The sequence below is a fragment of the Hemitrygon akajei genome, chromosome 5 (assembly GCF_048418815.1).
Source record: "Hemitrygon akajei chromosome 5, sHemAka1.3, whole genome shotgun sequence".
Taxonomy (NCBI): Eukaryota; Metazoa; Chordata; class Chondrichthyes; order Myliobatiformes; family Dasyatidae; genus Hemitrygon; species Hemitrygon akajei.
The window spans coordinates 29,630,613-29,658,108 of record NC_133128.1 but is presented as its reverse complement, the minus strand read 5'-3'; the positions used below and the strand labels follow the sequence as shown (position 1 = coordinate 29,658,108).

Genomic DNA, 27,496 nt, shown 5'->3' with positions numbered 1-27,496 from the left:
TCTTCCTGTCCATTCCTGACACACCCCACTATGGCCGTGTCATCAGCGAGCTTCTGCACATGGCAGGACTCCGAGTTATATTGGAAGTCTGATGTGTACAGGGTGAACAGGACGGGAGAGAGTACGGTTCCCTGCGGCGCTCCTGTGCTGCTGACCATCGTGTCAGACCTACAGTCTCCCAACCGCACATACTGAGGTCTATCTGTCAAGTAGTCCACTATCCAATCCACCATGTGAGAGTCTACTCCCATCTCCGTTAGTTTGTGCCTTAAGATCTTGGGCTGGATGGTGTTAAAGGCACTAGAGAAGTCAAGGAATGTAATCCTCACAGCACAACTGACCCCCTCTAGGTGAGAGAGTGATTTGTGCAGCAAATACGTGATAGCATCCTCCACTCCCACCTTCTCCTTATACGCAAACTGAAGAGGATCCTGGGCGTGCCTGGTTTGTGGCCTCAGATTCTGTATTATCAGCCGCTCCATGGTCTTCATCACGTGCGACGTCAAGGCAACAGGTCTGAAGTCATTCAACTCCTTTGGTTGTGGTTTCTTCGGTACCGGGACAATACAGGATGTTTTCCACTGTCTGGGTACTCTTCTCTGCTCCAGGCTCATGTTGAAGATGCGCTGTAGTGGTTCTCCCAGCTCAGTCGCACAGGCCCTCAGTAATCGTGGGGAAACTCCATCCGGTCCAGCCGCCTTGCTGGCACAGATCTTCCTCAGTTGACCTTCCACCTGTGCAGCTGTAATCCTGGGCGTGGGCAAGGTCTCCTGTGAGTGGCTATTTTCCTGTGAAGGAAGTAAGCCTGGTGTGGATTTCTGCGGTGAGGATGAGATTGAGCTGTCAAACCTGTTGAAGAAGTTGTTAAGTACTCCTCTTTGAGTACTGTTGGGGGGTGGGGGGGGGGAGTCAGCCAACCTGAGGGAAGCAACAGAAGGGTAGGGAAAGGAAGAAGGCTGCAGTAATAGGGGACTCTATAGTTAGGGGGTCAGCTAAGCAATTCTATGGACGCAGGAAAGGACAACGGATGGTTGTTCGCCTCCCAGGTGCCAGGGTTTGGGATGTTTCTGATCGTGTCCATGATACCCTGAGATGGGAAGGTGAACAGCCAGAGGTTGTGGTACATATTGGTGCCAGCAACATAGGTAGGAAAGGGGAGGAGGTCCTGAAACCAGACTACAGGGAGTTGGGAAGGAAGTTGAGAAGCAAGACCTCAAAGGTAGTAAATAGAGAAAGCTTAGAGACAGTGCGAGAGGGAGTATAGGCAGGTGATAGAGAAGGGATGTGCTCACACTGATGGTTTGAAATGTCTGTTTTAATGCAAGAAGTATTATGAACAAAGCAGATGAGCTTAGAGCGTGGATCAGTACTTGGAGCTATGATGTTGTGGCCATTACAGAGTTGGATGGCTCGGGAGCAGGAATGGTTACTTAGAGTGCCTGGCTATCGATGTTTCAGAAAGGATGGGGAGGGAGGCAAAAGAGGTGGGGTGTGGCACTGCTGATCAGAGATGGTGTCACGACTGCAGGAAAAAAAAGTCCTGGAGGGATTGTCTACTGAGTCTGGGTGGAAGTTAGGAACAGGAAGGGGTCAGTAACTCTGCTGGATGTTTTTTATAGACCACCCAATCGTAACAGCGACATTGAGGAGCAGATAGGGAGACAGATTCTGTAAAGGTGTAATAACAGGGCTGTCATGGTGGGAGATTTTAATTTCCCAAATATTCATTGGCATCTCCATAGAGCAAGGAGTTTAGATGGGGTGGAGTTTGGTGTGTTCAAGGTTTCCTGACACAAAATATAGATAAGCCTACAAGAGGAGAGGCTGTACTTGACCTGGTATTGAGAAATGGACCTGGTCAGGTGTCAGATCTCAGTGGGAGAGCATTTTGGAGATAGTGATCACAATTCTACCTCCTTTACCATAGCATTGGAGAAGGATAGGAGCAGCCATGTTAGTGAAACATTTAATTGGAGTAGAGGAAATGTGAAATTATCAGGCAGGAACTTGGAAGCATAAATTGGGAATAGATGTTCTTGGAAATGTGCAGCAGAAATGTGGCAAATGTTCAGGTGGTATTTGTTTAGCATTCTGCATAGGTACATTCCAATGAGACAGGGAAAAGATGGGAGGATACAGGAATCTTGGTGTATAAAGGCTGTTGAACATCTAGTCAAGAAAAAAAAAAGCTTATGAAAGGTCAAAAAACTAGGTGATAGAGATCTAGACGATTATAAGGTTAGCAGGAAGGAGCTTAATGAAATCAGGAGAGCCAGATGGGGTCATGAGAAGGCCTTGGCAGGCAGGATTAAGGAAAACTCCAAGGCATTCTACAAGTATGTGAAGAGCAAGAGGATAAGACGTGAGAGAATAGGACCAATCAAGTGTGACAGTGGAAAAGTGTGTATGGAACCAGAGGAGATAGCAGTGATACTTAATTATTACTTTGCTTCAGTATTCTCTATGGAAAAGGATCTTGGCAGTTGTAGGGATTACTTACAGCGGATGGAAAAGCTTGAGCATATAGATATTAAGAAAGAGGATGTGCTGGAGCTTTTGGAAAACATCAAGTTGGATAAGTCATTGGAACTGGATGAGATGTACCCCAGGCTACTGTGGGAAGTGAGAGAGAAGATTGCTGAGCCTCTGGTGATGATGTTTGCATCATCAACGGGGACAGGAGAGGTTCCCGAGGATTGGAGGGTTGCAGGTGTTTCTTTATTCAAGAAAGGGAGTGGAGATAACACAGGAAATTGTAGACAAGTGAGTCTTTCTTTAGTGGTTGGTAAGTTGATGGAAAAGATCCTGAGAGGCAAGTTTTATGAACATTTGTAAAGGCATAATGTGATTAGGAATAGTCAACATGGCTTTGTCAAAGGCAGGCTATGCCTTACGATCCTGATTGAATTTTTTGAGGATGTGACTAAACACATCGATGATGGAAGAGCAGTAGATGTAGTGTATATGGATTTCAGCAAGGCATTCGATAAGTTACCCCATGCAAGGCTTATTGGAAAAAGTAAGGAGACATGGGAACCTTGCTTTGTGGATCCAGAATTGACTTGTCCACAGAAGGTGGAGAGTGTTTGTAGACAGGTCATATTCTGCATGGAGGCTGGTGACCAGTGTGCCTCAGATCTGTTCTGGGACCCTTTCTCCATGATTTTCATAAATGACCTGCATGAGGAAGTGGAGGGTTGGGTTAGTAAATTTGCTGATGCCACAAAGGTTGGGTGTGTTGTGGATAGTGTGAAGGGCTGTCGGATTACAGCGGGACATCAATAGGATGAAAAACTGGGCTAAGCAGATGGAGTTTAACTCAGATAAGTCTGAGGTGGTTCATTTTGGTAGGTCAAATATGATGACAGAATATAGTATTAATGGTAAGGCTCTTGGCAGTGTGGAGGATCAGAGGGATCTTGGGGCCTGAGTCGATAGGACACTCAAAGCTACTGCACATTAGGGTTACGAAGGCATATGGTGCATTGGCTTTCATGAACCAAGTATTAGGTTTAAGAGCAGAGAGAGAGGTAATGCTGGACTCACTTGGAGTACTGTGCTCAGTTCTGGTCACCTCACTACAGGAAGGATGCTGAAACTATAGAAAGGGTGCAGAGGAGATTTATGAGGATGTTGCCTGGTTTGGGGAGCGTGCCTTTTGAGAATAGGTTGAGTGAACTTGGCCTTTTCTCCTTGATGTGGCGTAGGATGAGAGGTGACCTGGTAGAGGTGTACAAGATGATGAGAGGCATTGATCATGTGGATAGTCAGATGCTTTTTCCCAGGGCTGAAATGGCTAGCACGAGAGGGCACAGTTTTAAGGTGCTGGGGAGTAGGGATAAGTTTTTTATGCCGAGAGTGGTGAGTTTGTGAAATGGGCTGCCGGCAATGGTGGTGGAGGCAGATACAATAGGGTCTTTTAAGAGACTCCTGGACAGGTACATGGAGCTTAGAAAAATACGTAGCGGGCTATGGGTAATCTTTGGTCATTTCTAAAGTGCATACATATTTGGCACAGCATTGTGGGCTGAAGGGCCTGTATTGTGCTATAGGTTTTCTGTTTCTAATATGAAATTAGTTTCTATGTTACATGTATCGTGCCAAACAAACAGATGTTTCACCTTTACAAGCATATGCAGAGAAGCCTTGGCATATGTCAGCCAAATTTGGCTTTGTCCGTGTTGAAATAATGCATTTAAGATACTGTTCTGCACAGTTCCATGGCAGGTTTAATTGTAAACAATGTATGATTGTAATTAAGCAGCTGGACTAATAATTAGAATTCAAAATCCATTGTTTAAAAAGGTGAACCTGACTACAACATGGGTAACTTGGAAATTAAAATTGCATTATTTAATAAATATGGACTTGATATACTTCATGGGTACAGAGACAAACACAAAATTTCTTCACTCGTCTCCTTCAGTAAAGGAAACCTATTGTTCCTACATGGTCGGAACTTTCAGTGATACCAGGTACACACTAAAGAGATTAATATTTAATTCCCCTCAGTAGTATCTGAGCAAAACATGTAAACAATTTAGTAGTGAGCAATAAATGTCCCTGTCCTGTGCATGAAAGAAATAATATGGCTTCACAAGATATGCTAACGCTAAATGCAATCAAGATTAAAGAGATGAACCTTAAAGAGATGGAGTTATGATGGTTCCCTCAACTGATGTGGCAAAATAATTTCCAATCGGTTTCAAGTAAAATGGAAATATTCACGTTACCATCTATTATGTAGTACCTTCCTTGTATCAAGAATGAGCTATGCTGACTGGGAGGGATGGGGTGCAGGACTGAAAGCTCCAGATCAAATTACCCGTGTTTTTCAAATGGTAACTTTCCACAACAACCTCTATACACAGAGATCAGAATTCAAAATTCAAAGTAAATTTATTATTAACGTGTGTATATTTCACTATATACTATCCTATGATGTATTTCCTTGTAGGAATTCACAGAACAAATAAGTATAAAGAATCAATGAAAAACTACAGACTGACAAGTAACCAACGTACAGAATAATACATATTCATTGAAAAGTGAATTGACCACAATCTTCAATTGATTTTATCAATGACCTTCCTTCCAGAAATGCAGATATAAGATGGTGATTCTACCATGTTCAGTTTCATTTATAACTCCTCACCTGCGACAAAACCTCAGCACCATTCATAAATTCTACTTGCATTAGAGAAGTGAATGCCACTGATCATTTCTAGTAAAAGTCAGTCAACTCCCTTACTTTCATTAAATTCCTCACCGTCAACATCTTGCAAACTTAACTGAGCTAGCCTAATGAATACGGCCACAAGAGGTGGTCAGAAGGTTGATATTCTGTGGAGAATGACTCGCCTAATGCCTTCCCAAAGCCTTTCCAGCATTAACAACACAGCTGAGGCATGTGATGCAAACTTGCCACTTCCCTGATGAAATTAATTACCGTAGTACCTTCTCTAATCACTTCCTCCATCTCTGGACCACTGAATGTTAGTTAATGTGTATCATCTGAAAAATGAACTGCCCCAACTTACCAGGTCTCCTTTGACAGTATCTCATAAAGCCACCACTGTCACTTAGAAGGACAATGGCAGAAGGTACAAGACATCCACAACAGCTTCTGCTTCCTTTCTACATCTTTGCCTTGTCACATACTGTGCTGCTTTATAATTGTTTCTTCTCTGAAGCTTTGACCAAACCCTAGATGTTTTTTGGATACCAGTCGCCACAAGAGCTGCAGTGGTTGAAAAAATGTAGCTAACATGGTTGGGAAAAGGAAGTGAATTGTTGACAAAGGAACACCTCTTCAAGTGTAATTAATAATAGGCAGAAACTGGACACAAGGAAAATGTTATTCCAAAACAATGTTCAAAGCAAATTTATTTTCAAAGTACCGGTATGTCTACCATATCCAACTGAGATTCATCTTCTTGCAGACTCCCACAAAACAAAGAAACGTACTCGAATTCACAAGAAACACAGGAGAAAGACTAATAAGCATCTGTGTCTGAAAAAGAACAAATCATGCAAATAATTAGAAAATGTAAACAAATAATATGTAGAACATGAACAAATAATCAAAATCTACTGATGTTCAGCTTTCTCTATTGCGTATTTCATCAAAAACGTTCAGTGAATGCTTCTCACTCTCAACAACCAGAGGTGCTTAAGTCCCATACCACCAGCTTCAGAAAGAGTCCGTACCCTGGAACCGCCAGAGACTGTTGTTGAACAGTTTCTAACTAGTATCAGTCGTGTGCAATTGTGTGGCCGTTAGATACCAGAGCAAACAATTTTAAAATAGTGTTAGTTGCATTTGCTTGCATCATGGGCTGACAGTGAGTTTTGCTTTATTTTGACTATGCAGGGAGGCAGTGAATGCAATGCAGTCTGCACTGATTTTTTTATTTAGTCAATAAAATGAGCGTACTTGTCAGATGAATTCCTTTGTGATAACTATTAGCAACTGATAGTTTCATAGTACTGTAGTGTTATTTGTAGAGTTCTAATCTGTTCTGTATTTTATTTAAATACATCATTTTTAGTTAAATGGTAGCTTGGCTTTATTATACCTTAACTATTTTCATGGAACTTCAGCTAATTGGTGCAGACACTTAATTGGATGAAAGTGTATTGAGCCTGATGTGTCCCAATTAACCAGAATCCTGTGTTTATATTCCATGAAATAGGGTTGAAAATATAGGGTATGATTAGTTAGGTGTGAGTGCATTAAATGTTAGTGCTGAATACCTTTCCTAACCTAAAAAATTACTTTGGAAATGGTGCAATTGGAGCCCTTCAATTTTTTTCATCATTGTAGATGCTATTTTTCTTTGTTTCTCTTAACCATTTCTTAACATGCCTTTCTTTTCTGCTTCTATTCCTGAAATTGCCTGCAAGTGAACGAATCTCAAGAAGGTAACGAGACATAGGAGTAGAATTTGGCTTTTCAGCACATCAGGTTTGTTCTGTTATTCCATAACGGCTGATTTATTATCCCTCTCAGCTCCATTCTCCTACCTGCTCCACATAACCTTTGACACTTTTACTAATCAAGAAGCTATCATTTCTGCTTTAAACCCAATATATTGGATTTATCAGAAAGGATGTATTTGCAGTGAATGTTCAGTTCATTTATGTATTCAGTGGTGCAGAAGAGAAACTCTGAAAGCAGACTCTAACGTGCATATTTAAATTATGAAACCACTTGCAGCTATTCCACAAATCTGGTGAAGGTGAAGACTGGTTTTGCACTTCTGTCTGTGGCATATGCAGTCACTCCTTTCCCAACCTACTTTATTAAGGAGAACTCTCAACATGGATAAAATAGTCTCTCAAGACTTTTCAAAGGAAGCCTGATGCTCTGGGCATTCAGATAGTGAGAAGTTTCAGTCAGAAGTCACCCTTTCTCACTGTGGGACACATGATACCACGATAGATCATTTTAACCACTGCAGTTTACCATAAGTTTTATTTTGTGTATGCCCTATTCAGAATCAATTTTTTTTTTAGGTATTTTATGGGAGATACAACCCATAATATACAGAAACAGTATATATATGAATCGATAAAGAATATTAATGGTTTAAATGTTTTCCAAATAAACTATAATGGAAATAGGCAGAATTAATGTGAATCTTGGAAAGAAAAATGCCGAAGTATTCTTTGAGGACATGTTTAGTAGAATAGATGAGCAGGAGCCAGCAAATATGGTGTATTTAGCTGCTTGGAAGATTTTGATATGGTCCCGTGCAGGAGGTTGTTAAAGCTGTAGATAATATGGAATTGGAGGGAACATGCTGAAATGTATTGATTATTAAACAGAAAGCAAAAGATGGGAATAAACAGAACCACTTCAGATTAGCAGTCTGTGACAAGCAGAATAAGGCAGAGATGTGGAATCTAGCCTTTCGCAATCTACCTGAGTAATTTGGCTTGAATGTTATGTCAAATTTCTAATTTTCCTATTAATACAAAATATAGTGGTATTGTGAGTACTGAGGTGGAGTAAAGTGAATTGAGGGAGATGTGGACAAGCTGAATGAATTGGATGAGGGTATGCAATATCATGTGGAAAATACATGAGGCCATTTACTTTAGTGCACAAACAGAAATACAGTATTGTGTAAATGGCAAGCAAGAGATTGGATGGTATTAATGTTCAAAGGAAGCTCGGTGTCCTTGTGTCCTTGTGCACATGTCACTGAAAGCCAGTGGATGTAATCGGAGAACAGGAAGGTAAATGGTATGTTAGTATTATGAGAGGGAGGACACCTCCTCATTATCATTCAGGGCCCCAAACAGTCCTTCCAGGTGAGGCGACTCTTCACCAGTTGGTCTGTTGGGATCATATGCTGTGTCTGCTGCTCCTGGTGTGGCCTCCTGTATATTGGTGAGACCCAAGCACCTTTGCTCTGTCTGTCACAAAAAGCTGGATCTCCTAGTGGCTACCCATTTCAATTCTACTTTTTCCCATTCCAACATATCAGTCTATGGCCTCCTCCACTGCAGCGATGAAGCCACACTCTGGTTGGAGGAGCAACTCCTTATATTCTGTCTGGATAGCCTCCAACATGATTTCTTGAACTTCTGCTAATTGCCTTACACCCCGCTTCACCATTCTCTATTCCTGTTTCGCTCCCTCAATTTATCTCTTTACCTGCAATCACCTCCCTCTGCCGCTCCTCCCCTTCCCTCTCTTGCATGATCTTCTGTCGACTCCTATCAGATTCCCTTTACTCTGAATCTTAATCTATTTCACCAATCAACTTCCCAGCTCTTCACTCCCCCTCTCCTGGTTTCATCTATCACTTTCCTCTCCTCCCTCCATCTTCATAGTCTGTTTCACTCCTACTCCTTTGCAATTGTGATAAAGGGTCTCAGCCCTAAATGCTGACTGTTTACTCTTTTCCATAGCTACTGCCTGACCTGCTGAGTTCCTTGTGTGTGTTGCTTTAAAATGTCTATCTGTGTCATTAAGCATAATGGATGCCATACAGAAAAGAAAAATTCTTCACCTCACATGTCTCAAGTACCCATTTACACTCATTAATCCTATTTTAAACCACCCACATTCCCTTCAGCTCCTAAGTTCCTCCATTTACCTATGCATTACGGTGGCCCATCAGCCTTTAGTCTCGTGGAATTTGGAAGGAAATCCATCTCCAGGAAGAAACCCACTTGGTCACAGTGCAGACTGCATGGACAGCAGAGGAAGTCAGTATTGAATCTCAACCCCTGAGTAAGAGGCAGCAAACCGGGCAACTGTGGCCATTTTTCTCCCTCAGAATCACTATTTATTTTTAGTTGCAGTAGAGAAATGGCTTAATTTCTCATTTGTATTTACCTTAGTGTATTAATTATTTTACTCACAATTTCTTATTTTACTTGGGCATTTACGTGCATATAAATTACATATTCTTGAACTTTTTTGCAGACCTCATCGGTATCATTCTGAACCACAGCCAAACTGCAGAAGAGCTCCTAAAACGCAGGAAGGTTCGGCGTGAGGATATATTGAAGTACCTAAATAAACAAGGTTTCGGGCTTTCTTCATTGTTGGACAAACAGCAACTTATTGATTACGCTTTGGCCTATTGGAGTATAACAAAAACGAATGGAGAGCCATCAACAGCTGAAACCAATCTGCAATTCCTGCACCTGATATCAATGGAAGGACAAGAGGAGCAACTGCGAAGGCGAGGACAAATACTGAATCCACCACAGGGTGCAACAGCCACGGAGTTGGTAATTTCACAGGTAATTTATGTGCATCAGAAGATATTTAGCTGCATGTGGAGATTTTAATGTTCTTGCCTCCAAACTATTAGAATTTCTTGATGATTTTTCAGTGTTCGTCGACTTGAAAGATATTTTTCCATTAGCTGAAAACCATAATACTCAAAATGCTATCCAGAAAAATAACTCAGACAAAATCGTTGCAATAGTTGTACTTCACAAGAAAGTGTTCTCTTAAGAACCCCTTAATATATGAAATGGAGGTTGTTATCAGATTAATTTTTGGGAATGTAAAGAAAGAGTTGTGAAATGGGATGAAAATCGAGTTGATGTAACAGAATGATGGATAAAATTAGTGTGGCAAAATGATTATTACCATATTTAATGTCTTGTATTCTTTCCTCACTTGGCTCAGAACTGATTTGCACTTAGATTTGTAATGTTGACGGGTATCTGGAACTGTGATGTAAAGCATAATATAAATGCTGCTAACTCATCACTGGGGTATTGTTTCTAAGTAAACTTTAAAAGGAAAGAATTTTATACAGTGTGTTTAGCATCTGGAATACACTGTCAGGGGTAGTAGATAGAGGTTTAATTCCAGAGATCTATAAAGAGCCGGTTAAGTATCTAAAAGGAATGAATTTAATGGGCCATAGAGAAAAGACTGGATAGTATTACTTACTGGGGACTAGGTGAATTGCTCTTAAGTGGAGCCTGAATGGCATTATTCTGTCATTTGGTAAAATCTTATTGCTATGTTGAATTCAATTAGAAGAAAACACCAAATGTAGTAATACAAATGCAGTGAAGTACGAAATCAAGCTTTGAAGTATCAATATACATTTATTACCACAGTACAGTATGTATGCTGTGTACAACTGAGGTTTGTTCTTCCACGGGCTGCCACAGAAAAAGCGATCATGCAACCTATTTAAAGAATTATCAAACACCCAACCTATGATTTTTTTTAAAAAAGAACAAGTCATTTCACAAAAGCAAGCTTTAAACATACAGAATATTAAACATCAAAGTGTGGAATGCACCTTAACTACATAATACATACAAATGCGAGGGGAACTCAGCAGGCCAGGAACTATACATGGAAAGAAATGAACAGTTGATGTTTTGGGCCTAGACCCTTCATAAGGACCATTGAGAGCAGTGTATGGATGATGAAGAGTGTGGAGGAGGGGCAAGGTATGGAGTTATGGAGGCCAATTAGGTCACTAGAAGAGAGAAAAGAAAAAAAAATTAAGGGGGAGAGAGATTGAGGGGAGTGATTAATGGAAGCTTGAGAATTTGCGATTCATGCTGCCAGATTGGAGGCTGTCCCAGCAGCATGCAAGGTACTGTTTCTCTAATTTGCTCTCACCTGACAGAGGAGGTTGTGCTCAGAAATGTCAGTGTGGAAATGGAACTAAAATGGCTGACCATCGTGAGATCCTGCCTGTCAGGCAGGTGGGGCAAAAGTGCTGGTGAAGCTGTTCCCCCCCCACCCCCCCCCCCCAACCTGCGTCCATCCTCATTGATGTAGAAGAAACGGCAATGGGAGCATCAGATGCAATATGTAACACCAAAGTTGATGTTTAATATAAATTTATTATCAAAGTTCATATATGTCACCATATACTACCCTGAGATACATTTTCTTGTATTTGTAATAAATTTTAAAAAAAAAGAGGACAATAGAATTGGGGAAAAGCTACATACATCCGACAAACAGCAAGTGTGCAAAAAACAGTTGCAGGTAAAAAATATATTAATAAATATTGAGAACCTGTGACAGACTGGGCTGTATCCATTACTTTTTGTACGCTTTCTGTTCAAGGGCATTGGTGTTGAAGGAAGTAGAGGCGCTGCCTTGTTCGTAATGGAAAGATCCTCTGAAATGATAATGCCGTGAACTTTAAAGTTGCTGACTGTCTTCACCTCTGATCCCATGATGAGGACTGGCTCATGGATCTCCGGATTCCTCATATTATAATAATCAGCATTTTCAATCTCCCTCCCATATGCCGATCCACAGGATTCACCTGTGAAAGACAGCCTCACCTGCATGGGCTATTTAGAGCCCTGGATGATAGGGAGAAGGTATAGGGACAGATGTAATGCTTGTCCCCAGACCCCTTGCGTGTATTTGAGTGCTGGGAAATGGATGAAAATAGGGAAAACAAAGATGAGACCGTGCTGAGGACAGGATATTGTGCCTCACAGGGAGAAGCAGGTGGGACGGGACGGCAGGGGATGGGGATGATGGGGATACAACAGGGTCATGCATGGGGTCAGAAGAGGACAGTGAATTGGAGGAATCGGGAGGTGAGGTGGTGGAAAGAGGGGGGACTTGGAGAAGTGAGGGGAGGACGAGTGTTAGCAGAAGCGTGTGAGGCAAGGAGCTGATGAGGAGAGGTGGTGGTACCTGAGCAGGAGTTCTCACCTGGGGTCTTAGCTGAGACGGGAGTGGGATCAGGAGATGTTAGGATCCTTGCCCAGGAGATTATCTTAAACCTTCCTTTGCTTTGTTAGTTTTAATCTGTTCTGATATATTTGTGTTCCCTATTCACAACAATGGAACAACAATGGCAGGTATTTCTGGGAATAATACAGAAGGTGCAAGATCAGTTCATTACAAAGGGGAAGGAAGATTCTAAGGAGAGTAAGGGGTGACCGTGGCTGACGAGATGTCAAGGACAGTATAAAAATAAGATAACATAACAAAGATGAGCAGGAAGCCGGAGGATTGGGAAACTTTTAAAAAGTAACAGAAGATCACTAAAAAACGCAATACGGGGAGAAAAGGTGAGGTTCAAAGGTATGCTAGCGAAGAATATATAGTAAAAGCTTCTTTAGGTATTGTGAAGAGGAAAAAATTAGTTCAGACCAAAGTTGGGCCCTTGAAGACAAACAGTTGAATTGATTATGGGGAACAAGGAAATGGCAGATGAGTTGAACAGGTACTTTGGATCTGTCTTCACTAAGGAAGACACAAACATTCGCATTAGGCAGAAAATGGTGTTGGGTAGACTGATAGGACTGAAGGCTGATAAATCTCCAGGGCCTGATGGTCTGCATCCCAGGGTACTTAAGGAGGTGGTTCTAGAAATCATGGACTCATTGGTAATCATTTTCCAGTGTTCTATAGATTCAGGATCAGTTCCTGTGGATTGGAGGGTAGCTAATATTATCCCACTTTTTAAGAAGGGAGGGAGAGAGAAAACAGGGAATTATAGAGCAGTTAGCCTGACATCAGTGGTAGGGAAGATGCTGGAGTCAATTATAAAAGATGAAATAACAGCACATTTGGATAGCAGCAACAGGATCAGTCCAAGTCAGCATGGATTTACGAAGGGGAAATCATGCTTGACTAATCTTCTGGAATTTATTGAGTATGTAACTATGAAAATGGACAAGGAAAATCCACTGGATGTAGTGTACCTGGACTTTCAGAAAGCCTTAAGGTCCCACATAGGAGATTAGTGGGCAAAATTAGAGCATATGCATTGGGGGTAGGGTACTAACATGGATAGAAAATCGGTTGGCAGACAGAAAACAAAGGGTAGTGATTAACGGGTCCCTTTTAGAATGGCAGGCAGTGACTAGTGGGGTACTGCAAGACTTGGTACTGGGACCGCAGCTATTTACAATATACATTAATGACTTGGATGAAGGGATTAAAAGTAACATTAGCATATTTTCAGATGAGACAAAGCTGGGTGGCAGTGTGAAATGTGAGGAGGATGTTTTGAGAATGCAGGGTGACTTGGACAGGTTGGGTGTGTGGGCAGATGCATAGCAGATGCAGTTTAATGTGGATAAATGTGAGGTTATCCACTTTGGTGGCAAGAACAGGAAGCCAGATTGCTATCTGAATGGTGTCCAGTTAGGAAAAGGGGAAGTACAATGAGATCTAGGTGTCCTTGTTCAACAGTCACTGAAAGTAAGCATGCAGGTACAGCAGGCAGTGAAGAAAGCTAATGGCATGTTGGCCTTCATAACAAGGGGAGTTGACTACAGCAGCAAAGAGGTCCTTCTGCAGTTGTACAGGGTACTGATGAGACCACACCTGGAGTAATATGTGCAGTTTTGGTCTCCAAATTTGAGGAAGGACATTCTTGCTATTGAGGGAGTGCAGCGTAGGTTCACAAGGTTAATTCCCAGAATGACGGGACTGTCATATGTTGAAAGATTGGAGTAACTGGGATTGTATACACTGGAATTTAGAAGGATGAGAGTGGATCTGATTGAAACATATGATTATTAAGGGATTGGACACGCTAGAGGCAGGAAACATGTTTGTGATGTTGGGGGAGTCCAGAACCAGAGGCCACAGTTTAAGAATAAGGGGTAGGCTATTTTGAATGGAGTTGAGGAAAAACATTTTCACCCAGAGAGTTGTGGATCTGTGGAATGTTCTGCCTCAGAAGGCAGTGGAGGCCAATTCTCTGGATGCTTTCAAGAAAGAATTAGAGCTCTTAAAGATAGCAGAGTCGAGGGATATGAGGAGAAGGCAGGAACGGGGTACTGATTGTGATCATGGCTGATCATCCAGTGAATGGTGGTGCTGGCTCAAAGGGCCAAATGGCCTACTCCTGCACCTATTGTCTATTCTCTTTCAGATCCAAAAAGAGAGCACATATGACTGCAATTTTACTAGAATGGGGTGAGAAATTATAGTTTGCTTGTTTTGCACTGATGATCTGTTACTGTTTATGTTCCAGAGTCATAAAACCAAAGGCCAGAATCACCATTTTGCCTGTAATTTTAATAGGTGCATAGCAAATCAGTGTGAGTAGGAAAGGTGTGTGCTGACAAATTAATTTCTCTCTGTAAATTGCCTGTGTTTAGTGATTGCTGCAAACAGATGGAGATAAATGACAATACGGGGAGAATACAAAAGTGATACTTGTAGGATCCGTGTACATGGGTGGTTGAAGTTTGTTATGGATCCCATGGGCTGAAGAGCTGTCTCCATGCTGTAACTATCAATGACTGATTCTAGAAGCCTCAATTCCTACAATAATCTTCTGCCTGTTTGAAGCCTGTCAGCGAGGAAGGAGCTATGACTTCTGTAGCTTTACATCTCAAAGCGTTTCCTGGTTACATTAGCCGATTTATATCAGTTTCGATTTTCCCTTATTCCTTTTGATTGTTTCACTTCAATGTAATTTCCCGAATACGTTGACTGATGTGTTGATGCTTTCGAAGCCAATCTGAGGTCACCGCAAGATTACTGCGTATCTTCTAACCGAGTTGACTCTAAATTCTTGCTGACCTTCGATTTTATTTAGGAGAGAGAAAAATCATGTTGTCTTTTCTACAGACCCAAAGAAGAGGATGTTCGGAAATCCTAAAATCATTAAGCTGCGGTAATTTGCTTGGACTGAAGGACATTGTAGTCCGTGGAGGGTTGACTACAGAAGGTAAGTACAATCAGTCTGATTTCTATCTTAAAAAATAGATTTACTGCTCCTTTAATTCCTAACTTTCCTGAAATGCCTGCGAAAAATGCTATGGACCTATTTCTTTCCATTAATCCACTAGGTAAAGGTTTAATTTCAATTATCCGAGATAAACTAGCAGCCTTACGACGGGCCTCTGTGGATAAAATTAAAATGGCCTGGGAGCAGGATTTAAATATCTCCTTATCCGAGGAGAGCTGGGACTCAGTTCTCAAATCGGTTAACTCAACCTCCCTTTGTGCTCGCCATTGCCTCTTACAGTTTAAGATTGTTCATAGAGCCCATATGTCTAAATCTAAACTATCTCAATTCTACCCTGGCATTAGTCTGCTCTGTGATAAATGCAAGAGGGGCGTGGCCTCTCTCATCCATATGTACTGGTTCTGTCCTAGCTTGGAGAAATTCTGGAAAGATGTCTTCACTACATTATCGGGTATTCTGAATCAGCACCTAGAACCTAACCCCTTAATTGCTCTGCTCAGTTTTTGGGGCGAGACAGATTTATGTCTGGGTCCGACCAAATGCCGAATACTATCCTTTGCCTCTCTCCTGGCTAGACGCTTGATCCTCCTTAGATGGAGAGATGTTGCCCCGCCCACTCATGCACAATGGCTTAACGACATTATGGCCTGCTTGGACCTCGAAAAAATTCATTATTCAGTTCTTAATTCGGATCTAAAGTTCCATAAGGTCTGGGGACCTTTTATCGAGTACTTTCATAGCCTTCCTCTTGACTAGGGTTTTTTCTTTTTTCTTCTTCTTTTCGGTCCCTTGCTTTCAGCTCCCTTTTTTTCTGGTAGCAGGCATTATTATCCTCTGTTGCTAAGTGTATTCACAGTCTGGGAGTTTGACTGTCCGGACTTGTACTCTTTATACTGTGTGGTGGTTGGTCTGGAGTTGTTGTTGTTGTTTTTTTCTTGTGTTGTGGGGCTTGGCGAGGACACTAAGCTCACTTGTCTTTTAATTAGGTGCTTTTTTGTTAAATTCTCTTCCTTTGTAGCATATTGTTGTTGTATGCTTAATCTTGCACTGTATTAATGCTCCTCATTGGGATTTGGGGTTTTTAATTTTGTAAAATGTTTTGAAAAACTAATAAAAAAAATAAATAAATAAATAGATTATAATTGTTTTAGACTATTTTGGCAACTGAAATCTACCTTGTGTTTAAAGTTAACACAAGGAAATCTGCAGATGCTGGAAATTCAAGCAACACGCACAAAATGCTGGTGGAACGCAGCAGGCCGGGCAGCATCTATAGGAAGAAGTACAGTCGACGTTTTGGGCCGAGACCATTCGTCAGGACTAACTGAAAGGAAAGATAGTAAGAGATTTGAAAGTAGGAGGGAGAGGGGGAAATGCGAAATGATAGGAGAAGACCGGAGGGGGTGGTGTGAAGCTGAGAGCTGAAAAGGTGATTGGCAAAAGTGATACAGAGCTGGAGAAGGGAAAGAATCATGGGACTGGAGGTCTCGGGAGATAGAAAGGGGGAGGGGAGCACCAGAGGTAGATGGAGAACAGGCAGTGATGGGCAGAGAGAAAAAAGAGGGGGAAAAATACTATATCAGGGATGGGGTATGAAGGGGAGGAGGGGCGTTAATAGTCAAGGTGAAGCCACTCTCTGGTTGGAGGAACAACACCTTGTATACAGGCTGGGTAGTCTCCAACCTGATGGCATGAACATTGACTTCTCTAAGTTCTGTTAATGCCCCTCCTCCCCTTCTTACCCCATCCCTGATATATTTAGTTTTGTCCCCTCTTTTTTCACTCTGCCCATCACTCTGCCTGTTCTCCATCTCCCTCTGCTGTTCCCCTCCCCCTTTCTTTCTCCCTAGGCCTCCTGCCCTATGATCCTTTGCCTTCTCTAGTTCTGTATCCCTTTTCCCAATCACCTTTCCGGCTCTCATCTTCACCCCACCCCCTCCGGTCTTCTATCATTTTGCATTTTCCCCCTCCCCTCACTACTTTCAAATCTCTTACTATCTTTCCTTTCAGTTAGTCCTGACGAAGGGTTTCGGCCTGAAATGTCGACAGCACTTCTCCCTATAGATGCTGCCTGGCCTGCTGTGTTCCACCAGCATTTTGTGTGTGTTGCTTGTGTGTAAAGTTGCACGTTTACACTCGAAGTTTTAAACATATTTAAAGAAATAATTAGATTTTTTTTATCTTGCCACATTTGAACAGTTAAAAGAACAGATATTTCTTAGTTACATTTATTGGCTTTCTATTAAATATATAGTTTAAAAAATGGAAAATGTTCTTCTAAAATAGAAAATTTGGATGTTGCAAAATTTCTTCCAGATTTATTTAATTTTGAAGTAATCAACTTTGAAGGATCATAAACATGAGGGCTTCTTTCATATGCCATTGTTTCTAGTACACGGATCACAAATAGATTATAACAGTACAGAATCAAACAACAAGCTTTCTAAGCCTTTTGGTGTTGGACTGTTCTGCTTCAAATAACATTTCGAAAGGTAATTCAAGATACTGAGATCTTGGTACGAAAATGTTTGATTGGTGTACCAAGACCTGGCCGAAATTTAATTCCCCAGAAATGTCTGCTGTAAATGTTTATCATTTGACCATTATATTGAGGTTGCCTTGAATATTTTCTGTCCTCTGGACTTGTCTGCTAATCATTTTTTGGACCTTCAGCTGATGAAAAATAATTTTACTTTGTGTACTTTGAATGCTTTCATTTAAAATTATGCTGCTGTGTTGTATGGTTTTCTCCATCTCAATAGCCTTTCTCAAACTCATGACATTCCTATACAAGGCAACCTGCCCTAACTTATCCAGTAGCATATGCAGTGAATAATTAACATATAATTGTATTCCGGCAAGATAGCACCAATGTTCAACGGCAACATCTTGCAGACAGTTTACAAAACTCTGGATACTCGTCTTCTAAATATACTTCTGAACTGTGATTGTTAAAAAGGGAAGTTACAGGCTGCAAACAATGTATTTTTGGGACAACTGAATGATCTTGCACTTCTGTGATTTCCTGGGGGATTCGGCATGGAATACAGCTGTGGCTGTAGCTGGGGGTGGCTGTGTTTATTCCTAATAGCACAACCTAGCACAAACCCGTGGTTGGCTCCATTGCTCCACTCTGAGTAAAGCGTTGAGCCAGATTAAATTTAATGAGAATGGAAAACGAATGGGTGTTCAGTGCCACCTGCCTGTGCTTGACTGGTATCCTACTCAGTGTTGCCGGCGGAAGGTGCTGCAGTCTTGGTTCCCAGGCTGGAAGGTCCAATTGCCTTGGCAGCTCATGGCGATGGACCCACTTCTGGCTGCAATTTCATGTTTAGTGTCTTTACTGTTAAATGCTTTATTTGTGTGGTTGAGACCTGCAGCCATTGACACACAGTAGTGAATTTACTGACGCGGTAGCTGTGGCTGCAGCCATTGGCACCTGGACAGGCTTCACTTAACCCAGAGGCTCATGGCTGTGAATGCATTTTTGGGGACTCTATAGCTTGATGTTTAATGTTCTGTTTATAGTTTTCTCTTTTTATTGCTGTGATTTGTTTTTTTTTTGCAGGTTTGATTGTTTTGTGTGGGTTTTTTTCTTTAACTGGGTTCTTTGGTATTTCTTTGTTTTATGACCGCCTGCCAGAAGACACATCTCAACTTTGATAATAAATATACTTTGAACTATAAGGTTCAGTTTCAGAGTACATGTCCACTAGTTAATGTGTGCTAGCTATATACTTTAATCTTGAACGTAAAATGAGCCTTGGTGTATATCAACCAAATTTAGCTTTGTCGATCATATTGAAATAATGCATTTAAAACACTGTTCCATGACAGGCTTTAATTGTAAATACCCTATAATTATAATTATGCAGCTGGACTAATAATTAGAATTCCAAATCAATTATTAAAAAGATGAGTCTGACTACCACATAGGTAACTGGGAAATTAAAATTTAGTTATCTATTAAACATGGAATTAAAATACTTGAAACAGAGACAAACACAAAAAATTTCTTCACTAGGTTCTGTTCCCTGAAGGAGACTATTGTTCCTACATGGTCGCAACTTTCAATGATACCACATACATGAAAGTGATAAATATTTAATTGCCCTCAGAAGTAATTTCCAGCCAGATTCAAGTAAAACAGTTTTCACACCACCATCCAATATAGAGTACCTTCCTAATCTCAAGTGTTAGTTATGCTGAGTGGGAGGGATGGGATGCAGGACTCAAAGCACTAGATCAAATTGCCCATATTTTTCAAATGGTAACTTTCCACTACAACCATTATTCAAAGTTGAGTTCAAAGTTCAAAATTCAATAAATTTATTCTCATATGTCACCATATACTACACTAAGATTCATTTCCTTGCAGGAATTCACAGTAGCATAAAGAATCAATGAAAAACTACACACAAAGACCGACAAGTAACCAACATACAGAATAATACATATTCATTGAAAAGTAAATTGACCACAATCTTCAATTGATTGTATCAATGACCTTCCTTCCAGAAATGCAGATATATGGTGATAGTTCTGCCATGTTCAGTTTCATTCATAAATCCTCACCTGCGACAAATGAATACGGCCACAATAGCTGGTCAGAAGGTTGATATTCTGTGGCGAATGACTCGCTTAATACCTTCCCAAAGCCTTTCCAGCATTAACACAACACAGGTGAGGCATGTGATGCAAACTTGCCACTTCCCTGATGAAATTAATTAGTACCTTCACCAATCACTTCCTCCATCTCTGGACCACTGAATGTTAGTTAATGTGTATCATCTGAAAAATGAACTGCCCCAACTTACCAGATCTCCTTTGATAGTATCTCATAAAGCCACCACTGTCACTTAGAAGGACAATGGCAAAAGGTACAAGACATCCACAACAGCTTCTGCTTCCTTTCTACATCTTTGCCTTGTCACATACTGTGCTGCTTTATAATTGTGTTTCTTCTCTGAAGCTTTGAGCAAATCCTGGAGGTTTCTGGGATATACTGCACCATAAGAACTGCAGTGGTTGAAAAATGTAGCTAACTTGGTTGAAAACAACAGCTAATGGTGAAAAAGGAAGTAAATTGTTGACAAAGGTAGTAAATCCACGCTGCTTCAAATGTAATTAATAATGGACAGAAACTGTGAAGGACACAAGAAAAATGTTATTCCAAAACAACGTTCAAAGCAAATTTATTTTCAAAGTATGTCTACCATATCCAACTCTGAGATTCATCTTCTTGCAGACTCCCACAAAACAAAGAAACATACTCGAATTCACAAGAAACACACAACAAAGACCAATAAGCATCTGTGTCTGAAAAAGAACAAATCATGCAAATAATTAGAAAATGTAAACAAATAATATATAGAACATGAACAAATAAATTACCCAAAATCTACTGATGCTCAGTTTTCTCTATTGCGTATTTCATCAAAAACGTTCAGTGAATGCTTCTCACTCTCAACAACCAGAGGTGCTTAAGTCCCATACTACCAGCTTCAGAAAGAGTTAGTACCCTGGAACCGCCAGAGACTGTTGTCGAAAAGTTTCTAACTAGTATCAGTCGTGTGCAATTGTGTGGCCGTTAGACACCAGAGCAAACAATTTTAAAATAGTGCTAATTGGGTTTGCTTGCATTATGGGCTGACAGTTGGAGAATCATGAAGTAGCGGGTTTTGATATTTTGAAAAATATCGACTGTGCATGAAGGCAATGCAGTTTGCCCTGATTTTGTTTATTTACAGTCAATAAAAGGAACACAGCAGTGTACTTGCTGGATGAGCTCCTTTGTGACGACTGTTTGGAACTAATAGTTTTATAGTACTGTAGTGGTATTTGTAGTGTTCTAATCTGTTCCATATTTCACTTCAATATGTGATTTGTTTCTCAGTTAAATGGTAGTTCAATTTTATTATACCTTTTTTAACTATTTTCATGAAACTTCAACTAATTGGGGCAGCCACTTAATTGGATCAAAGTGATATGTCCCAGTTAACCAGAATCCTCTGTTTATATTCCATGAAACAGGCCAGAAAATAGTAGGGTATGATTAGGTAGGTGCAAGTGCATTAAATGTTAGTTAGTTCCTCTAACCCTTTTCTTAATCTGCTTTTTTTCCCCTGGTTCTTTTCCTGAAAATACCTGCAAGTAAATGAATCTTAATAAGGTAGCATAAGGCATAGGAGCAGAATTTGGCTATTCAGCCCATCAAGTTTGTTCTGTTATTCCATAATGGCTGATTTATTATCCCTCTCAACTCCATCTCCTATCTCCTCCCCATAACCTTTGACACCATTACTAATCAAGAAACTACCAACCTCCGCATTATCACTCCAGTGTTTTGGGCTTAATGCACAGTAATTGTACCATTGCAGCCATACTTAATTTTATCAGAAATGATATGTTTGCAATGAATGCTCAGTTCATTATCTGTGTATTCAGTGATGCTGAAGAGGAAAAAATCTGAAAGCAGAGCTCTTAAGCACATTTTTAAATTAGAGTACTATTTACAGCTAATCCACCAATCTGATGAAGGTGAAAACTGGTTTTGCATTTTTGTCCATGGCATATGCAGTCGCCTCCTTCCCAACCTACTTTATTAAAGAGGGCTCTCAGAACTCTCAACATGGATAAAATAGTCTCTCAAGAGTTTTCAAAGGAAGCCTGATGCTCTGGGCATTCAGATAGTGAGAAGTTTCACAGTCAGAAGTCACCCTTTCTCACTGTGGGACACATGATACCACGATAGATCATTTTAATCACTGCAGTTTACCATAAGTTTTATTTTGTGTATGCCCTATTCAGAATCAATTTTTAAAGCTATTTTATGGGAGATACAACCATGTTGTTGGAATATACAGAAACAGTATATACACGAATCAATAAGGAATATTAATGGTTTAAATGTTTTCCAAATAAACTATAATGGAATTGGGCAGAATCGATGTGGATTTGGGAAAGAAAAATAATGAAGTACTTTTTGAGGACGTGCATAGTAGAATAGTTAAGCGGGAACCAGCTCACTATTCTACTGTGTATTTAGCTTCCTGGAAGAATTTGATGTGGTTCCATGCAGGAGGTTGGTAAAAGTGAAGACAATATGAAATTGGAAGAAACATGCCAAAATATATTGATTATTGAACAAAAAGGAAAGAATGGGAATAAACAGGACCCCTTCAGATTAGCAGTCTGTGACAAGCAGTTTAAGGCAGAGCTGTGTGGTGTCCAGCTTTTCACAATCTATGTGGGTGATTTCTTATTTCCCTATTGACAGAAAATTTAGTGGTATTTTGAGTACTGAGGTGGAGTAAAGTGAATTGAGGGAGATGTAGACAAGCTGAGGGAATTGGATGAAGGTATGCAATATCATGTGGAGAATGAGGTAATTTACTTCAGTGCAGAAAACAGAAACACACAGTATTGTGGAATACTCTGTGAAAACACAGGGAACAACTATGACCAAGAGCTAGGATAAGAGGCTCTGAGTGTCCAATGTGTTGGTGTGGGAGAGCGTTCTCCAGCATTTAAAGGTTTACGAGTTCACCAAGCAATGTTGAAGTGCTATTCCGTCCCAGTGGATGAAGATGAAATTACTTCAAGCACAGAAGATGTGGTCTTTTCGACCACAGATACACAAGCCACAGCAATTCGCTCTGGAGAGAGTCATCATACTCCAGGTCAGACGAGAGATAACCCAGGTCAGGTTGCAGACCACGGTACCCAGGTAGATTCTTTGCATGATGGCGGTGGTGAAGTGGTAGAGAAGAAGAGGAAGGTCAAATGGCCAGCAATGGCAGATGAGAAGGCTTGGCGTGTGTTTGATGAGGATATCAGTATGATGTTGGAGAACACTCTCGGGAACATCAAAGAGAAAGTTGGAAGTGATGGGTGATATGATTTATAATGTTGGAAAGTACAGGTTTGGTTTGGTTTAGTTGAGTTGAAGAAAGCAAAACCTACACAGCAACCAAGCAGGCGCCAGAAGGAGATTAGTAGGTTGAGGAGAGAGCTTAGATCGTTGAGACAGAGGTGGAAGGTAGCAAGTGAGGGTGACAAGCCAGGGCTTGCTGGTCTCCAAGAGCAGTTTCAAATAAAGTTAGCATCACTCCGTCGTGCAGAGTCACAGCGTAAAAAGTGAAAGAAGAGAGAGAAGGCAAGAAAGGCATTCTTTGAGAACCCTCACCAGTTCACAAAGAGATTGTTTGAACAAAGTAAGATTAGGCAGCTTAATATCTCTCAACAAGAACTGGAGGATCACCTGGAAAGCTCTTACTGTAACGAACAACGGGAGGCTCCTTTGCCTGACATTTCTGGGCTTGTGAAGCCTACCGAGCCAGGAGTGAAGGTCGATCTGTCAGAACCCAAAATGGCAGAAGTCGAGCAGTTCATCAAAAAGGCAAGGTCAGGTTCAGTGCCAGGACCTAATGGAGTGCCATATAAGGTGTTCAAGAAGTGTGAAGAGCTGAGGAAATACTTGTGGAGATTGTTAAAGGTGGTGTGGAGACAAGGTGTTGTTCCTTTGTCATGGAGTGAGGTTGAAGGAGTATACATCCTGAAGGAAGAGATTTCTATTACATTGAATCAGTTCTGACCAATTTCACTCCTGAATGTAGAGAGGAAGATTATGTTTGGCATTCTAGCAGAAAGAATATCTTCATTTGTGATAGAAAATGGAGTGGTAAATACATCTGTGCAGAAGGCAGGAATACTAGGCTTCCCGGGATGCCTTGAACATACTAGTATGATGTGGCATACCATCCAGGAGTCGAAAAAGTTGAGAAGAAATCTAGCTGTAGTTTGGCTTGATCTTGCAAATGCGTATGGTTCCGTTCCCCATGTCCTGATTGAGTTTGTAATGGAATTCCAATGGATTCGTGCGAAGGTGAGGAACTTCGTTATGCAGTACTACAACGATTTCCGGATGAGGTTTTCGTCTCAGCAGTTTACAACTAGGTGGCAGAGTTTGGACGTTGGTATCCCAACGGGATGTGCGATTTCACCCATCCTTTTTTGTGTTAGCCATGGAGGTCATTGTGAGGGCTGCAGAATCAGTGGGACCAGGTGTCGCACTTGATGGCAGAGGGAAGTTGCCACCAATACGTGCGTTCATGGACGATCTCAACCTTTTGGGTCCTAGCACGGAGGCAGTGGGAAGCGTACTATCTAGACTCGAGGAGCTAATAGATTGGGGAAGAATGAAGTTCAAGACCAAGAAGTCAAGGAGCCTTGTTTTTAGGAATGGAAAGCTGGTTGACTTTCATTTCACCCTTTGTGGAGAGGAGATTCCATCCATTCAGGACCAACCAGTTAAGAGCCTCAGGTGATGGTACACAGAGGAGCTGAGAGACGCCAAGAGGGTTCAAGAGACAGGAGAACAGATCAGCAGAAGTCTGATGTCTGTCGACAAGTGTGGTTTGCCTGGCAAGTTGAAGTTGTGGTGCTTGCAGTACGGACTGATGCCACGGATAATGTGCCACTAACTGTCAATGAAGTGGCAATGTCCCATGTTGAGGCAATGGAACGGAAGATCAACAAGTATGTGAAGAAGTGGCATGGAGTACCGAGCAGCCTCACTAATATTGCAATTCACAGTAGCCAGACAAAGCTTTACCATCCCAGTGCAATTCCTTGTTGAGGTCAAGGTAGCCAAGGTTGGATCATTCTTGATGCTTTGAGACACAAAATACCCTGTCATCAAGAACATCCAGCTGGATGTGAGATTAGGCAGGAAGTGGTCAGCCTGGGCAGCAGTTGATGAGGCAGAGTCAAGATTGAAGCACAAGGAGATGGTCAGGGCTACCCAGCTAGGCCACCAGGGACTTGGATGGACAACCCACAAGTGGTGGTCATCTTCTACAGGTAAGGAGCATTGTGAGCTTGTAACACATGAAATACGAGAGATAGAAGAGGTTGGCTAAAGCAGCTGGCCTGACCAAACAAGGGGCTTGGTCCTGTGTTGAAAGTGTTGAACAACGACATCTATCTTGGAATGTCCTATGGCAGATGGAACCACTCCGCATTTCTTTTCTATATAGAGCAGTGTATGACCTGCTCCCAACACCTGTCAACCTCAGCACCTGGTATGAAGATGAGAGACAGGTGTGCTGCTTGTGGCGAGAAGGGAACACTTCAGCATATTTTGAGTGCCTGCAGAGTCAATCTTTCCAGTGGCATGTACACTTGGAGACATAACAACGTTCTCAAAGTTGTAACAGAAGCGGTTGAGCAGAGAGTACTGCAGCACAACTTATTTCATGCCCCATGCTGCACAGAACATTGCATATCATTTGTGAAAGAAGGTTCTAATTCAAGGGTGTACAGCACAAGCCCACGATCAAGTATACTTTCTTCAGCCAATGATTGGTGTGTCAAGGCCAACCTGGATGGGAAAGGCTGTTTCCCAGAGCAAATAGTTTTTACTACATTGCGTCCAGATATAATCATCTGGTCTGATACCAGTAGAGAAGTGGTTATTGGTGAACTCAGTCCCCTGGGAAGACAACATCGATGAAGCCCATGAGCACAAGTTAACCAAGTATGCAGAATTAAGATCAGAGTGCAGGGACAGAGGGTGGAAGGTCTCATGCTATCCATTCGAAGTAGGTTGCCGTGGCTTTATTGCGTTCACTTTCCAGAAGTGGCTGCGTGACCTTGGCTTTACTAGAAGAGAGATCAAGTCAACCAGCAGGTCTGTTGCTGAGGCAGGATCATCATGGGTGTGGACCAAGTACGTCCAGAGGGGCAGATAGACAGTGTATCCATCTTTTGTAAACTCAATAGCTGCATAGACACCTGAAGAATGGACTATCTGTTGGATGGAAGTGACCAACAACTCTGCCAGAGGCCGATGCCAAGTTGTTAAGCTCACCAGTGGGAGGTGGTGCTTTAGCACTGCTGGCCCACCACCTCGAGGGAGTCTTGATCATAAGCGGTCCGAAACTCCTGAAGACAGGTGGCAGATCAACTGATGATCCCACTGATGATAGCACAGGACAGTTAACTTCTTAGTCCACGTGTATTTTCAATTCTTTGTAAATGGCAAGCAAGAAATTGGATGGTATTAATGTTCAAGGAAGCTGGGTGTCCTTGTGCACACGTCACTGAAACCCAGTGGATGCAATAGGAGAACAGGAAGGTGAATGGTATGTTAGGATTTATTATGGGAGTGTTGGAATAAAGAGTAAGGGATTCTCACTTCATTTGCACAGGGCTGTGGGGCAGTGTGCAAGCACTGGTTTCATGGAGTTATGGAGAGAAAGAACATACTGATAGTACATCAATCACGCATTTAAACTCGTCCAATGCTCTTTCCCTTTTGTTTTAATTCGCCCTACAAGCTCCTTTTTAAGGACAGGGAGCACAGCAAAGATTCACTATTTGTACATGTATGTACTTTGATAATAAATTTGACTTTGACTTCATTTATTTACTCTTTCCTTGCACCTCCTCCCTCATTGCCATTAAGGGCTCCAAACAGTCCTTCCAGGTGAGGCGATTCTTCACCTGTGAGACTGTTGGGATCGTATCTACTGCTTCCGGTGTGGCCTCCTGTATATTGGTGAGACCCGACGTAGATTGGGAGACCACTTCATGGAGCATCTTCACCCTGTCTGTCACAAAAAGCTGGATCTCCTAGTGGCTACCCATTTCAATTCTACTTATCATTTCCATTCCAACATGTCAGTCAATGGCCCCCTCTACTGTATTGATGAGGCCACACTCGGGTTGGAGAAGCAACACTTTATATTCTGGCAACACGAGTGAATCTGCAGATGCTGGAAATAAATAAAAACACAAAATGCTGGCAGAACTCAGCAGGCCAGACAGCATCTATGGGAGGAGGTAGTGACGACGTTTCGGCCTGAAACGTCGTCACTACCTCCTCCCATAAATGCTGTCTGGCTTGCTGAGTTTTGCCAGCATTTTGTGTTTTTACTTTATGGTTCTGTCTGGATAGCTTCCAACCCGATTTCTTGAACTTCTGGTAATGACCCCCCTCCCTCCCCCACTTCACCATTCCCCATTCCTGTTTTCCTCCCTCACTTAATCTCCTTACTTGCAATCACCTCCCTCTGGTGCTCCTCCCTCTTCCCTCTCATCAATGGTCTTCTGTCCTCTTCTCCAGCTCTTTATCTTTCATCAATCAACTCCACCCCCTCCTCCTCTCCCAGTTTCACTTATCCCCTATCACATTCCTCTCCTCCCCGCACCTTCTTATTCTGGCGTCTCACATTCCTTTCCAATCCCAATAAAGGGTCTCAGCCCAAAATGTTGACTGTTTACTCTTTTCCATAGCTACTGCCTGA

The 27,496-nt window shown here is 41.6% G+C and overlaps 1 protein-coding gene across 1 annotated transcript in view; it reads left to right on the top strand.

The window, feature by feature from the left end:
- LOC140728626 (uncharacterized) overlaps positions 1 to 27,496 on the top strand; it is a 99,862-nt gene that overhangs the window by 66,299 nt on the left and 6,067 nt on the right. Inside the window, exons 6-7 of the mRNA XM_073047628.1 lie at positions 9,443 to 9,765; positions 15,065 to 15,164. Of these exons, the coding sequence (XP_072903729.1) occupies positions 9,443 to 9,765; positions 15,065 to 15,164 (423 nt within the window). The remainder of the gene's footprint in view (positions 1 to 9,442; positions 9,766 to 15,064; positions 15,165 to 27,496) is intronic.